General features: G+C 52.7%; 1 protein-coding gene across 5 annotated transcripts in view; it reads right to left on the bottom strand.

The window, feature by feature from the left end:
* Rasa3 (RAS p21 protein activator 3) overlaps positions 1–14553 on the bottom strand; it is a 115554-nt gene extending 101001 nt beyond the window's left edge. For 3 of the 5 annotated variants that reach the window (XM_087588002.1, XM_087588004.1, XM_087588005.1), the window contains exon 1: positions 14362–14553. Coding sequence is in view for 1 of the 5 variants with exons in the window: in NM_031574.1 (NP_113762.1) it covers positions 14362–14416 (55 nt within the window). In the remaining 4 variants the exon portion in view is untranslated. 5 annotated transcript variants of the gene reach the window in all.
* Positions 14554–15274: the final 721 nt, after the last annotated feature.

Raw genomic sequence — 15274 nt, 5'->3', positions numbered from 1 at the left:
GTATGTCTGTCCATCTGCATACCAGAAGAGAGCATCAGGCCCCTTTATAGATGGTTGTGAGCCACCATGTGGGTGCTGGGAACAGGACTTCCGGAAGAGCAGCCAGTGCAATTATCCGCTGACCCATCTCACCAGCCCCATGAGTGATTCTTGGTGGTCGCTCATCCTAAAGCCCCACACCTCCATGACCCCAGGCTCCCTTCTCTCTGCATTCTCCTATAAGGCTGTTCGCTCCACTTTCAAGGAGCACTGGCAGCCACGCATGGAGACTCGGGGTTGGAGGGATCCTGCACAGGCACCAGCCACAGGCAGACATGCTGGGAAGGGAGCACACCAGCAATGGTGTCCCCTGCCAGCAATGGTGTCCCTCTTAAGGAGGTAAGGAAGCAAGGCAGAGCACTGCTGCATTTCTTCCCCATGACCAAGCTGCTCCTTGAGAGTAAGAGAAGCCGAAAAAGAGACACAGACCCAGCTTAGAAAATAGTTGATGTCAGATACCCACGAGCTCATTAAACACCATAAATCCTTAACCTGCATTTCCAGGCTCCAAGCGGACAGTGAACCCAGCTCCCTGAGTGGAGGAGACAGCCCTTGTCTTCAGCGAGCTGACTGGTGTGGTACTATTACAAAGTCAAACCACTAACTTATCTGTAGTGCTTAAATGAACTTCCTCTAGCCATGTGCCTTCTATTCTGGATTTCCTGAGGTTTCCTTTATTAGACACAGTCCAAAACTATCTGGGAAAGAGCTAAGGGACATTACGCATTTGAGGGTAAGGGAGAAGGGGCCAGGAAGAGTCAGCAATTCCCAGCTCTGACAGCCTGCATGCATGAACTCCGCCTGTTAAAAACTGGCCATTTGCTTGCTAAGACCTCCGTGAACCCAGATCTTATTTTACCCTGAAAAAAATATAATAGTTTGTTCTTGTGGCCTTCAAGCCATGTGGGACACACCGCCTCCCACGCTCCTCCCGTGTCGACTTCTCAGTAGCCCTACTTCCAAATGCATCAATGATGAAATGCCCCAGCTTGCCCCAGGAGAGTTAGGGTCACGAGTCAGAGAGATTCCTGGTATTTCTGGAGTCGAAGCGTCAAGAGCAGGTCACCCAGTCCTCATGGGCTACAGATCTGGGCAGGAAAGACAAGTCCCAGGGACAGGCTGCCACAGGGTGCACAGAGCCAAGGTCTGGCAAACCCAGAATCCCCTCAGATCCCCCGAAGCCTTCCCTGTAGGTGGGCAAGGCACTGTATTCCTGCCTGTGGGCGATGATGTGTGCCCCTGTAGAGGAGTGTTCCTGGGTGTCCTGGTTGAGCCATCAAGGTAAGCTTGCTGAGTGCTGGACTGGCAAACGAATACACCTTGACAGAAAGCAAGCAGGAATCTCAGAGTACAACACTGGGACCCAGTACCAAAAGTTGACCTTGCCTTCCACACGGGCTATGTGGCATGCAGGACCTGCTCTAAGCTAGGCCCGATTTGAGAAGACTCTTACATTCTGCCAAATAAAGTGTGTTCCCTGTCCATCGCCTCACAGAGGTGGACTTTGCTCGGTTCTGGACGTTCCTGCTGCTGTAGGCTGCACTCGAGGCGTGTGTTAGCGTACCATGGATGGATGGTGTGAAGAAGCAGAACTGTTTGCTTCCTAGCCAAGAATGGACAAGAAGAAGGCACTCAGGGCCCCGTCATCCTTCATTCCCAACTACCCAAGGATCTGTCCTCCCACAGCACCAACCTAGAGACCAAGCCTCTGATACACAGGCCTTAGGGACGCTACTACATAGCACATTGCATCTGTCGATATGATGACATGCGTGGCTGAGATGCCGACAGGATAGCCCGGGAAATAGAGCTAAGGGCTGTGCTAAGTGGCTTGGGCTACACACACTCAAGGGCTTCCTTCGGCTTCAGTACCCTATAGCAACTGTTTCTCACCAGTGTCCGGGAGCCCAGTCACAGCCTCTGGGGAAGCTGCCTTGGTAGACAGCTCCACGTCCCACCTCTGGACTTCAATGTTCTATGAGCACTGCACAAAGGCACGAGACCACATTAAGGTCAGCATTTCATGGTAGGTCAGAGCACACCACAGAGGACATCTGAACATGGCCGGCTAACGTAGGACACATAGGCTTTGCATGGTTGGCAGGACAGGCTCTTGGTTTATGGAGGCCTCATAAACACCTAACCCTCCCACCCCAAGCCCCCACATGGTGCCCACTCACCAAGAAAACTCTGTACTCTTAGGAAGATTTTCGGCCGGTTACACACAGCCCAGGCCTTGGCGCACCCTATGACCCTGAGCAGACACTGACTCTCACCAAACCCCCGCGTGGCTCCTGGGTGAGATAAAAGACCAGAAGAGAGCAGTGACAACATCGGGTTCAACTTATCCTGTGCCCACAGGGAGTGGCACTTCACAAACTGCTCAACCCGCGACGTTACTAGGAAGGAACACTTGCAGTTCTCACTGTGTGGTCATAAGCCAAGGCGTGGGAAGCTCAAGGAACACAGGGAGGTCGTCCAGCTGGTACACCTCATACACCTCTATCCCCGGGGTCCACACCCAGGACGGCAAAGCATCAGTTACACAGCCTTTTCCCCAGCAAGACCTGCAAAGAGATCTTTGCTCCCTGCTCCCAAGACATGACTGACAGTAATGTGATACTCTATTTCCTGAGGAAGGGGCGGGAGTCAGGCACATTCTTGGTGTTCACCAGACATTCAACAATGTCCCCAGAGCAGCCCTCTTCCCATCATGCTTTTCGAAAATGTAATCAAACAAGGGCTTCGCCTCAGCACCCCGGGGCTCATGGATGCCCATGTAACAAGCAAGAGTCCCGGCCATCACCAAGTGACCCTGGGTGGATGAAACCCCTGCATCAAAGAAAGACTGCCCCTCTTCCTTCCAGACTTGGTGGGATGGTAGTCAGCGCAGAGGGCACCGCTGATTTTGTTGTGCACTAGACTAACCTGCTCTCGGTTTGGGAAGAAGGTGACAGGTGCTAAAGGACAAGACAGCAAACAGCCCTCTCCTCCGGGTTTTCAGTCTGACATGACAGAAGCCATAGCTTTCTCAGCCACGTGCAGCAAAACTGGGGGTAACAGGGCACCTTAGAGCCAGCAGGTAGGAATGATGGATCTCTATGGCTACACCAGCTCATGGTCAGAGAGAACAAGGTCCTGGGGAAATTAGGCATAAAATTTTTGCAACCTACTTTTACTAAAGGTTCAACCTCTCCAGAAGAGGTGGAAGAGAAATTTATTAGGATGTGGGGGAAGTGGACCTGTTCAGCAATTTGGGGGTGAGCTTGATCTTCTTGGGCAGCAGTTCAGCCCTGTAGCAAACACCAGATATGATTCAGCAGCTGCAGACCAGGCCTCTAGGCAGGCAGACACCAGGCATTGAACCAGCAGCTACAGTCCAGTCCTTTCAGCAAGCAGACACCAGGCAATCGTAGCTCAATCCTGAAGAAACCACCAGGCTCACCAACGGCCTAAGGCGAGGCCTCCGAGGCAGCAAGCTGTCGCAGGAACCTCACGAGCTGTTCTTGGGGGAGCTTTTCTTAGTGGCAGCATTACCACAAGTTGAGCTCAATAAAGTTATACAAAGCGAACCGATCTATGCATGTCTTTAGCAAAGAATACCGAGGCAGAGCAAACCACACCAAAGCTCGGGGCACTTCTGCCTGTGGGGATCATACGTACACTCCGTCATTCTTTCACTGTTTGCTGTATCCCACTGTGGGGTCCATATATAATCCTTCATCAAGCTTCCTTTCACCTGTGTCTGCTTCAGGAAAGCAGCCTTTCACGTGCCTGCTTTAGCGAGACATCCTTTCACCTGTGTGCCCCACCAAACCGTCATTTGACGTAACTAACGTTTCAAAGAAACTAGAAGTTTCCGCCTCACCCCAGAGTTTCGTCCACGCCCTCTTGGTCTCCCTCTGAGTCCCCTCTTTGATGTCCACTCAGGAAGAAGGGCTGTCCTACACTCTTCATTTGCCCTGATGGCAAGGGCCGTGCAAACGGAGGAGACATCTTAGCGGGGAGACAAAGCTCAAGCCATGGTGCTTGTGGGCAGCCTCCTGATGATGTCAGAACCTCCCCAGGCCACACCTGCCCTGCATTCCCTAGGTAGCCAGCCAGCCGTTCTGAAACGCACCAGAATCCAAACATAGAAAGCTACAGCTGCAACCCTGCCCATCCTACTCCAAACCGGGGCAGCTGATCTGCCTCGAGACCCTGCCTGGCCCACCAGCTTCCAGACCCTCGCAGTCTAAGCCTCTGGACCCTTACCCAGATGCCCCACTTCCGCTCTGCTAGAGCAGCAACAGAACCACAGCAGACTGTTCTTCTGTTCACAACACTGCTAGGTGTGGTGTACCTACAGGGATGCTGTAGTCCAGCCCTGAGATGGTTGGCCTCCGTGGAGTGGGAGCTGGGGCTGGGGTGTGGGGGTGAGGTACACTATTGACCGTGACAACCATGAGAAATAAGCAAGGTGTGCTTGAATCGCCCTGTGGGTGTCCTCCACCTGCCAGACCCTCCTGACATGCTCCCACCAGCCCTCTGGAGAAAATTCTCGGGTACAGGAAGGAGACAGGAAAGGAGGAAAAACTGTCCCCACAGAAGTCATGAAATACACCTCATGAACAAAATTTTTAAACCAAGACACTGGGCAAAACACAGTGAATTTTTTTTCTTCGTTCCACGTGACCCTTCATTTCCAGTCAGGACAGGCACAAACACATTCTTGGGTTCCAATCCTGAGAAGCTCTCTCCAAACACTGAGCACAGGGCTGCTGGAAGCAGGAAGTGATGGAGAGCAAAAGGAATGTCACAGATTCCAGATGGATGGGACCAGCTGGGGCGCGGGGCAGCCGCACTAATGTCTCAGATGTTGCCTGCAGGACTCCTCAAGGGAACTACTGCAGTACAACCACAGCCCAAGAATAGCCAGAGGCCTGTGCATCCAGCACAGCTCACAGAGGCCGGGTGTCTGGGTGGGGCCTTCATTCATCTTCTGGTAAGAGTCCACCTGACCCAGGAGTCTGTACCATCGCTGCCTGAAATGACCTACAGGCAGAAACTGCCCATGAGCCACCCAAAATTACTGTCAGAACCCAGTGATCTGCAGGCAACTGTTCCCTGCTTCTCACCAACAGGCTATGGCTCGTACCTGCCTGGGACCCCTGGTCCTGGCTTACCTACTGAAGTTCTGCTCATGGCTTCCTTCACAGGGCTAAGGATTCAGGTTTGCCCTACAGTCACCCTGGGTCTCACTACGGCTTCCTGAGCACGCCGCTTAGAAGACCTGGTCTGGGCTCCTGCCTGACAGAGGCCACCTAAGAGAAGAGCTCAGAAACCAACAGGAGGAATCCCACAAGAAAAATGCTAAGCTGCAGGGGGCCAAGACACACGAGTGTGCCACACAAATATAAAATATGTACAAACCCAAAAGGATTGTGGGAAAAGATCTCATAGTGTGGGCAGTGGAAGGAGAAGCAGGTGCATCCAAGCACCGAAGTCATAGTATCGGAGGCGAGCCGTCTGAAGGCTCTCCCACTGCCAGTGGGAAAGCCCCGCCCATGCAGGTGACAGGAAGAATAAGGACTCTGTGAAAATCAGGACTACTTTAAACTCTGCAAATGTCACAGTGCCAGGACTGACCCGTTCTTCTTGTTAGGAATCCTGGGGAAAAGTACAAATCGACATAAACCAGGCTGAGTGCCCCAACCCTCCACACAACTATCACACTGTGCATACTGGGGCATGCCAGTCTGCCCTGCAGGTGGCCCCAGGGTATGCACGAGTGTATACACACACACACACACACACACACACACACACGTAACTATATCGTAAGATGACACCTTACAATGGCCCTTTGCGCTAACCTGGATGCTAGCCTCGGGAGGACAGATCAGTTCTCCCTCCCCACCTCCCACCTCAACGGTGTCCAGTGTCCGAGACCTCCAGCTGTACACACAAGCACAGGGCACAGTTCCAGCCCTTAGGACTCTGCTTTCCAGGGCAGAGGAAGTACCCTATTGTGTGTTCCCTAGGTCAACGGCTTTACTGATCTGATGATTGCTACTCAAGAAGATAGCCTTGACACTCAGGAATGGATCTCTACCGTGTCCCTGCAGGCTGGGGGCCAGCAGCCTGCTTCCTTCTTCCTGCGCCCAGCCTAGGCCCAGGCTCAAAGGCTGTGTAGCAGAACTGCATCTCTCTTCAGGGAGCCGGCTGAGGCTGCTGCACAGACGAAAATTTGGCACCGACTCTGAATCCAGCAGCACAGTTTTGGAGATCAGCCACGGGGGACACGAGGTAGTATCCTCTCCAGGCTTCGTGGTGGCCTCGCTTTCCCAGAATCCCATCCTGCAGCAGTCTGCCTGCACTGAGGGCTTCAGGCCAGCTCAGCAAGCCTCCCTGAGGAGGCTAAGTATGCCCTCTGCAGCTCTGAGGGTCTGGAATTCCCCGGCTCAGCCCTCACCCCCGAAGGCCATGGGAAAACCAGCCCTTTCACAGCATCCATCCCGTCCTCGAGACAACAGTCCAGGCTGACCAGGGCCTTTGGGGCCTACACGCGGGTGAATTTTCCGGAAGCGTCTCATGTTCCTGGACTAATGCTAAAAGCTCTGTGCCCCAGTCTGACCCCAGCCTTGGAAAATCCCAAGTTAGCCAGAGCCAAAACAAAGCAGATGCCCAGAGTCTCTGGGTCTTGGGACCGAGAGACCTCCTCTCCCCGAACTGTGCACTCCACCCAATTTCTGCCTGCCAAAGCCATGCTTTCTTCTCCAGATGGGTTTTCCTGGCACAGGGCGGCAGGAGAGTGAACGTCGCTCCTCCTGGGAATGGGTAAGAGGGGAAGATCAAGCACCCTGGAAGCCAGGGCTTCTTAGCGGTCACGTTTCGTGATGCTGGTCTGAGCTTTTCACCAGACAAGATGTTGCCCAGCCAGGGTAGGGTTTGCAAACGGCCATCCCAGACACCGACCCCTCAGCTCTCTCTGCTTCATGCCTTCTGCCAACACCAACGCTGGTCACGGTGAAGACTATGCTCCACGGACTAGTCCCATGATGGCTGCTTCTAATAGGTGCTGAGAAGGGAGAGCATTGCTGGGAGGCTATCCACTCCCAATTGGGAGACAAGCCCACGAGGGCCAGTCCTTGCCAATCATGAAGACTCCCAGGCACTGTAAAAGCAGATGCTTACCATGGAACAACTTAGCCGGAGACTACCTGGCCTCTCTGAGCCTTAGATAAAACGTGAGAAGCACCTTTTGGGACCATAACCACCCTCCACATGGATCTGTGTGTCCTCAGCTCCTCGAAGCTCTAAGAGAAGTGGCTGCCACTGGGGCACCATCATGGTGGGCCCGGCATCAAAGCAAACCCCAAGAGTTGACTTGGCAAGAGAAGGAGGGCCTTAATATGAACCCCCTTTCAGATATGAAAGTGAATTCTTTCCTTAACAAGAACCCAAAGAGAATACTGACTAACAGTCTCCAACCATAAGAAGAGCTTCAGTGTTATGGGATCATCCCTTGGAGCTTCCTCACAGTGAAGAGAGACCAACAGGGAGGGACAACCCCAGGAAACATGACATAGTGCATGATGGCCCATAGACAACTTCCGCTGTCCCTCAGTGAATGCTCCACGATATTCCGCCCTTTCAAATAGCTAAGTTTCCAATCTGTCCATTCGATTGCTGGCTATGGCGGTGGGCAGAGAGCCCCTCTGTAGGTAATCACCGTCTTGTCAGGGTGAGGGCGTTTCAGTTGTGCAGATGTCTCACCAGCACAGCCTGCTACCCTGACAGGCACCTACAGAAGGGCAGCCGTGACCCATGAGGTCCCTCCCAGCCCAACACGATAACCATGCATCACTCACTGTGGACCTTCCGTGAGCCAGCCAGCGCCTACAAGTCATAGATACGTCTGGGTTTTGACACAACCTACCTACATGGGCTTTCTGCCCACAGGGAGGCCCCATCTACTCACCACGTTAGAAACTCCAGGCAACTCATCTGTGCCCAATGTTGTATGCACTACCAGTCAATACCTCACACCATCAGAGGCAGGGTGGGACACTGGAACCCATGGATGCATGGTATCCTCTCTTCAAGGGCAAGGGCAAAGTCATCTCTCTTCACACTGCTACCCCTACCTGCTAATCAGAAGTCCAGCCCTCTCTTATTTAAGCACTGCTTAGGCCGAACTCTAATTTGCTACAAATTAACAGAGCCAACAGCTTTGACTTATTCAGGAAACGCTGGCTGCCTCTGTTCATGATGCTTGGGTCCTGGTGTATCTGCCCTCACCAAGCTGGGTTCAGAGAAGGATCAGACTCCACTCAGATAAATAAATGTCACTTCATCTAAAACTGCAGAGTTATCAAGAACCAGCCGCTACCCTATCTTGAGGTTCTGGTTCCAAGAATGGAGCCATCACTTCCTCTCTTCATTGGCCGTCTGGGGCTCTGGTCCTAAAACTCAGTCAGCCCACATCCAAGGTCATTCAGCCACCTGGACCCTCAAAGGCCATTTGCAGAAGTCCTTTTTTTGTTTGTTTGGTTTCTTTTGTTTTTTTTTTGTTTTGTTTTGTTTTTGTTTTGTTTTTGTTTTGTTTTGTTTTTTGCATTCCACAAACAAAACTATCAGCTTCCACCTCACCGGTGGCCACCTGGGAAATGGAGTACGTCCATCTTGCTAAATATTTTCACACTCACACTTCAACGTCGCTTGCCCTCAGCCAGCTGCAGCGAACTCCTCGGTGTGTGTACGCATGTGCGGCTTATGTATTCAGATACACAATCGGTTTGTGGGGAATCAAATCAAAATACTTTCTGCCTCTCAGGTAACGAGCGCCACAGGACATCACTTTGGGGCCACTGCGTGTCACCTCAGACTGTCCCCCTTACTCAGCCTTTCAACTCCTCGAAGATCAAGTCCTGCACCTATTGGTCAGTGAGTGTCAGAGCTGGTCAGCCTTCACTGAAGTCAGCTTAGCCCTGATAGCTACAGCATGGACCGGTGCCCCTGTCACCCCCTCAACACCAGCTGCCTCCTCCCTCCAAAGCTCCTCCTCAGCCCTCCACTAGCCATCAATCAAAACTAAGACCGGAGTGGAAAGTAAGTAGCCTTGTGAACACTGGCAGAGGTGACACAGGCTGGGTATCACACACACACACACACACACACACACACACACACACACACACACTCTCTTCTCTCTCTCTCTCTCTCTCTCTCTCTCTCTCTCTCTCTCTCTCTCCCTCTCTCCCTCTCTCTCTCTTTCTCTCTCTCTCCCTTCATGGACATCCATCTCATGAGGCTGTGAGAATTTATTATTAACAAGATACACTCAGAGGTTTGGTGCACCTGCAGCTATTCCAGAGAACCTGAGATCAGTTTCCAGCACTGCTGAACAGTTCACAACTGCCGGCAATGCCAACTCTAGGGAATCTAATACCCTCTTCTGGCCTCTGCAGGTATGGTGTGCATGTACACACATACATACACACACACACACACACACACACACACACACACACACTAGTAAAAAAAAAGAAATCTTTAAAATGAACGAGACAAAGGGGCACTAAACCCTCACTTGAAATCTGCGTCTTTTGCCCACCATAGTCAACACCCCGGCAGGGAACAGCCTGGAACAGCAGGATGAAGCGGTCCAACCTGAGCTCCCCTAGCTTCCACAGGTACAGCCCAGATCTGCACATTAGTCCCAGGCAGTTAAAAATACCACAGGCAGCTGAGCTGAGCTCGGTTAATGGAATACCCAAGTTAATTTTAGCATGAGAGAGCTCAAGAGAATCTAAAGTCTCTCATGCCAAGGACCACATTTGGCCCACGTGGCATCTTCTTAAAGCCAGATCCAGAAAATACTGTACACACAAAGGCTACGGTCATGACTCACAAAACACCTCTTCTCTCGGAACCTAGCCTTGGCCAGCCATGACAACTATGTTAGCCCCATAAAGCACAACTGCCCCCTGCAGGTCCATGGCCTGCTGTGACCCACAGCAGACCTGGTGTCAACATACTGTGGCCAGTGGAGATGACAACTTTGCTCAATGGGCTAACTGGAGCCCTGAGCTGCCAACCCTTAATCTAGGGCTTTGGCACCTGCTGCCTCCTCATGGCTGACCAGGCAGGCATACCCCTGTTGCTCCCATCTTTCACGTCTACACATTCTCATTTCACTGGCTCCTCCTGCTTCTGGTTAGATTTTTGTTGTCAGCAAAAAGGCAAGGGTGAGCACTGAGGAAGAGCACAGACAGCACTGAGGGAGAGCACTGGGGGAGAGCACTGACAGACAGCACTAAGGGAGAGCACTGAGGGAGGGCACTGGGGAGAGCACTGAGGGAGGGCACTGAGGGAGGGCACTGAGGGAGAGCACTGAGGGAGAGCACTGAGGGAGGGCACTGGGGGAGAGCACTGAGGAAGGGCACTGGGGGAGAGTACTGAGGGAGAGCATTGAGGGAGGACACTGAGGGAAAGTACTGACAGACAGCACTGAGGGAGACCACTGAGGGAGGGCACTGAGGGAGAGCACTGAGGGAGAGTATTGAGGGAGGACACTGAGGGAAAACACTGACAGACAGCACTGAGGGAGGGCACTGAGGGAGAGCACTGGGGTAGAGCACTGAGGAAGGGCACTGGGGGAGAGCACAGAGGGAGAGCACTGAGGGAGAGCATTGAGGGAGGACACTGAGGGAAAGTACTGACAGACAGCACTGAGGGAGACCACTGAGGGAGGGCACTGAGGGAGAGCACTGGGAGAGAGCACTGGCAGACACACTGACAGAGGGCATTGAGGGAGAGCACTGAGGGAGAGCACTGAAAGACAGCACTGAGGGAGAACACTGAGGGAGAGCACTGAGGGAGGGCAATGGGGGAAAGCACTGAGAGAGGGCACTGAGGGCAGGAAACCAGCCCTAGTCCACAGCAACCCAGCCCTGCTCAATGGGAGGAGCTACCATTTATGTGCCCTGCTTGTCCCTGTCTCCACAACCACACTCTAACTTTAGGGCCAGAACATAGAGCCTCAGTGAGGACGCAGAGAGGCTGCTGTGCTGTTCGGGCAGAAAGACTGGAGTCACCAAGAGTCCAGGGGGAAAGCAACAAACAGAGCCTGGCTTCCTGGGGGCTCAGAGAGCTCACTAGAGACCTCGACAGAAAGAAAATGAACAAAGCCATTTCTAACAGTGCAAGAGAACATTTCTGGCCTGGGAATTCAAAGCCAGAATTTTAAATTTTTATTTATTACCTGACAGCTGATAATTAGCTCTATGCATCAATGTTTTTTTTTATCAAGGGAGCACTTTTAAAAAATAATAAATATTGTGAGAAAGGAAAACATGACTGGGAAGTAAAGCTATATTGCAACCCTAGAGATCACCAGGCCCAAAATAGCATTGCTGGGCAGATGAGCCCTGGCCACAGCTATTTGCCCAATCACAGGCAAGCGCTGGCTCTAGAGAGTTGGGCTACACACTTCCTCAATACAGCGGCCTCAAGGAAGCGTGGGTCAGTCCCATGTGATGGCTGAAGACGGTTTAACAAAGCAGTAATTGTTACCAAAGACACTTAGCGATTCTCACCGCACGGAAGAACACATCTAAATAACCACGCAAATTTCAAACGGAGAAGCAGCGGTCTCTTCAAGACAAGACCGGAGACGCTTTATTCGCGTTACTGTTAAGATACTTTACTTTTATGTGTCTTTGTCTTCTGTGTGAGCAGGATGTAGATGGGATGAGAAAGAGGAAGAACAGAGAGATTTCGCTTCTGGTGAAACCAAGTACTATCTTACATTCTACAGTCAAGAAGTAGAGGGCAGCCTCGTAATATCAGCCCCTTCCCTACGCTCCACACAGCAGTGGTAATGGTGTTTATCTGTATGTATGATTTTAGGGGCAATTGTCTCTCTTCCCTTCTTGGGAACTTCACTGGGTGGGGGCGGGGGGAGGGTGCTGACTAGGACAGATGACAGCCTTGTGTATTCCCACCGGATGCAGCCCCCACTTCGGACTCTTGCTTTATTCAGATGGGGAAATGGCTGTGACAAGAAAGAGGTTCATCTAGGTCACCCTGGAAGTCAGCTTGCCTGGAGACAAGGCTCAGAGGAGTGTACTCTGGTGTGTGTTGGGGGGGGGGCACAGAGACAGAGACAAAAACAGAGATGGAGAATCAGGGGGAGAAAGGGTCAAATACTTCTGCCCTCAAGTCAACAACAGTGTCACAACTAGTGACACTCAGGCAGATGCAAATCATAGAGTGGTAAGACCACAAACCAGAAATGGAAAGGAAAGCCCAAGAGGTCCCACCTCCATTACTAGACTTTAAATAAGGCACACCGGGAGCCTGACCACCCAATCCACCTGGCTAGGGGTCCTGATCTTCTGATGGGATTTCCCTGGGGACCCCAGTGATATCAGACAAGCAGGGCAGCCAAGAAACACCGAACCCAAACCAGTTGTTTCCTGAGCTCCAAAAAGCCAACCCAACACACATCTGTGCTCGGACACAGAAGGCAGGCTCTATATGCAGAGCTATGCTCCCTGCATACTCCATCCAGAGAGGCATGACCATCCCTCTTGAGCAGCCCTGCAGGTAAGGACCTCTGAGAAAAATGACGAGGAAAGATAAGACAAGGAACACTTAGAGAGCCAGTGGGAGCTTGGACATCTCTACCCAACCTCACTCACTGCCACCACATCTGTACATCTGAGAGCTGCCCAGGCCCCTATTCAGTCAGAGGCAATGAAGGCTCCAATCATACCCTTATTCAACGGCACAATGGAAGAGGGACCTTAGGACTTGTCCCCTCTGCCGATCCTCTAGTGAGGACCCTAATCCGGCAGACAGATTAGACTGTTGTCTTGGACACTTTGCTTGTGATAGTCCAGAAAAGAAATCCTCTTTGTTTGACTGGAACTAAAACCCTTCCCTGTGTGCACAGCAGCCGATGCTAGGACTGAGGCAAGCACACTGTACTGAGAGGGAAAGTCTCGGACCCTTGTTACCAACTGACCTGATTCTCCCCAACAGGATTCCACAACCTCCCCAGTCCCTGAGCAAAAGGGCACAGCACCCCTGGAGCCTGGTGGACTCACTTGGTCAGAGGCTCTGGCTGAAGGAAACTGAAGCCAGCCACCCTCACACAAGTGGTCTTTGCCCGCAGAGGACAGAAAGCAGCCTCTTTCCTGACAGCAATTCCAGGCATAAAAGCCAGAGAAATCCCTCCCATGCCCTCTGCTCCAGCCCAAACACCACATGCTATCCGCAGCGCTTCTGAACCAAAGATCAAACTGTCTCGGCGATGATTCAAAAGCAAAATAAAGCGGACAGGAAGCAACACGCTGATTGCGAGTAGCTGGCATTCTTCAGACAGCATCGAATGTCATCAACAACTGACACTGGGCTGTGACTGTTGCCACCCACTAGGGGCCTTTTCACATGGGAACAGGCCAGTAATGTGGGGCGCAGTTCAGAGGGAAAAGACTACAGGGACAGTGCACTAGGACCCAGAATTCCTTCCAAGAAAATTGGCCCCTGCCCAGTGCGTTAATGGCTTGATGTGTAACGGTCACTTCAGAAAACCACTGTAAGGAAGTAGACTCACACATCACTCACAAGATTAAAAAAAAACAAACAAACAAAAACAAAAAAACAACAACTGGGAAAGACGAAATCTCCAGGTTAAAAAAAAAATCAGGAAGTTCTCTCTAGATCACTTCAGTTCCACTTCACTCCCTGCCCCCAGCATTGCTGCTGAAGTCCCGACCAGCCTAGCGCAGCCTGAATGCCAGGCCTGCCGGCCACAGCTCCCACGGCCAGTTCTCAATGAAAGGAGGGGGAGGTGCTGGTGGCTCCATCACCACGCCTGCAGCGCGCAGACACACACACACACACACACACACACACACACACACACACACACACACGAGTCGCGCGCGTGCACGGCCTCAAAACCTGCAGCAGGGTGAAGGGGCGCCCCCTCCTTGGGAAAGAAGTTCCTGCGCACGACTGCGACGGGGACACCGGGAGACTGACATCAGTAGACCCGATCCCTCAAGTGGGAGCACCCAGACGGATTCGCGCGTGCTCGTGCATGTAAACTCAGGCGCCCGAGATCCGGAGCGGTGCTGCAGGCTCACACGCAGACAACCACGCGTGCTCGCGCATACAAACAGACGCCCCCTGATGCAGGTTCCACCTCCCCCGCAGTGCCACGGAGAACCGGGCAGTCTGGGCGGGGAAACACGAGGAGCCGGTCCAGCTGGGCCGGATACTAGGAGCAGGGGTCTGGGGAGTTGCCCACGCCACCACGGTCCTCACCAATCTTGATCCTCACGCTCTGGAAGACCCGCAGTCCCTCTTCCTCCACCGCCATGCTGCTTGTCGACCTCGCCAACGCGCGAGGACCCGGCAGCGCGGCTGCAGAAGTGGGGACAAGACAGGGAAAGGAGCCGGCAGACGGAGCCGAGCGGCGGATGCCCCCGGAGCACCGCGCGCTACGGTCCGCGCTCTGCCCGGGTGCACCGCCTCGCGCCCTTCCATTGGCAGAGCTCGGGGGCGGGGCTGTGGGCGCCTTCCTCCGCCAGAGCCCCGATCTTCATTGGCTAAGGCTCTGCATGGGGTGGGGTAGTACGACTCCGCCCACTGTCAAACACTGCACCCCATTGGTCGGGTCTGTAAGGGGCGGAGTCGGACTCTAAGGCGGGATCGGAAGGGACTTGACTTGGAGTGCCCCCGAAGCGGTCCCTGTTCAAGGCCCCCGCTGGTCTGGTCTCTCTAGATCTGGGACAAAATAAAGCCATGAGTATTGATCTGTGTTTTAACTGCCAGGTCCCGTGAGTCCGACTCGCACTTAAATTTTAAAAAGCTATATTCAAGCAAAAGGTATGAAAGGAAAAGATTTCTTCTGGTCCCAGCTTCGGCAACTGAGAAAAGTGACACCTGCCGATCGCTCAGGAAAAATCAGAAGGTGATGCTCAGTCAAAGTGAGGTTCAAGTGACCCTGTGCCCAGCAGGCAGTCCCTGCTTGCCCTGTGGTGTACTTGAGCAATCTCCACGGGACCCTAGAATTTAGCATTCCAGGACCATCAAACCTGGTGCTTACTGGCAATTTGATTGGTGTGTGGAAAGAATACAGTGCTTCTGGGAGGTCTGAAAACCGAAATGGCATCGGCTGTGGAGTCGGGAGGCTAGATCATTGATACACCGTCTGAAAGGAGGGTGTAACACAAAA

The sequence above is a fragment of the Rattus norvegicus genome, chromosome 16 (assembly GCF_021556685.1).
Source record: "Rattus norvegicus strain SHRSP/BbbUtx chromosome 16, alternate assembly SHRSP_T2T, whole genome shotgun sequence".
NCBI lineage: Eukaryota > Metazoa > Chordata > Mammalia > Rodentia > Muridae > Rattus > Rattus norvegicus.
The sequence above is the reverse complement of the archived record's forward strand: the minus strand, read 5'-3'. Positions and strand labels throughout refer to the sequence as shown.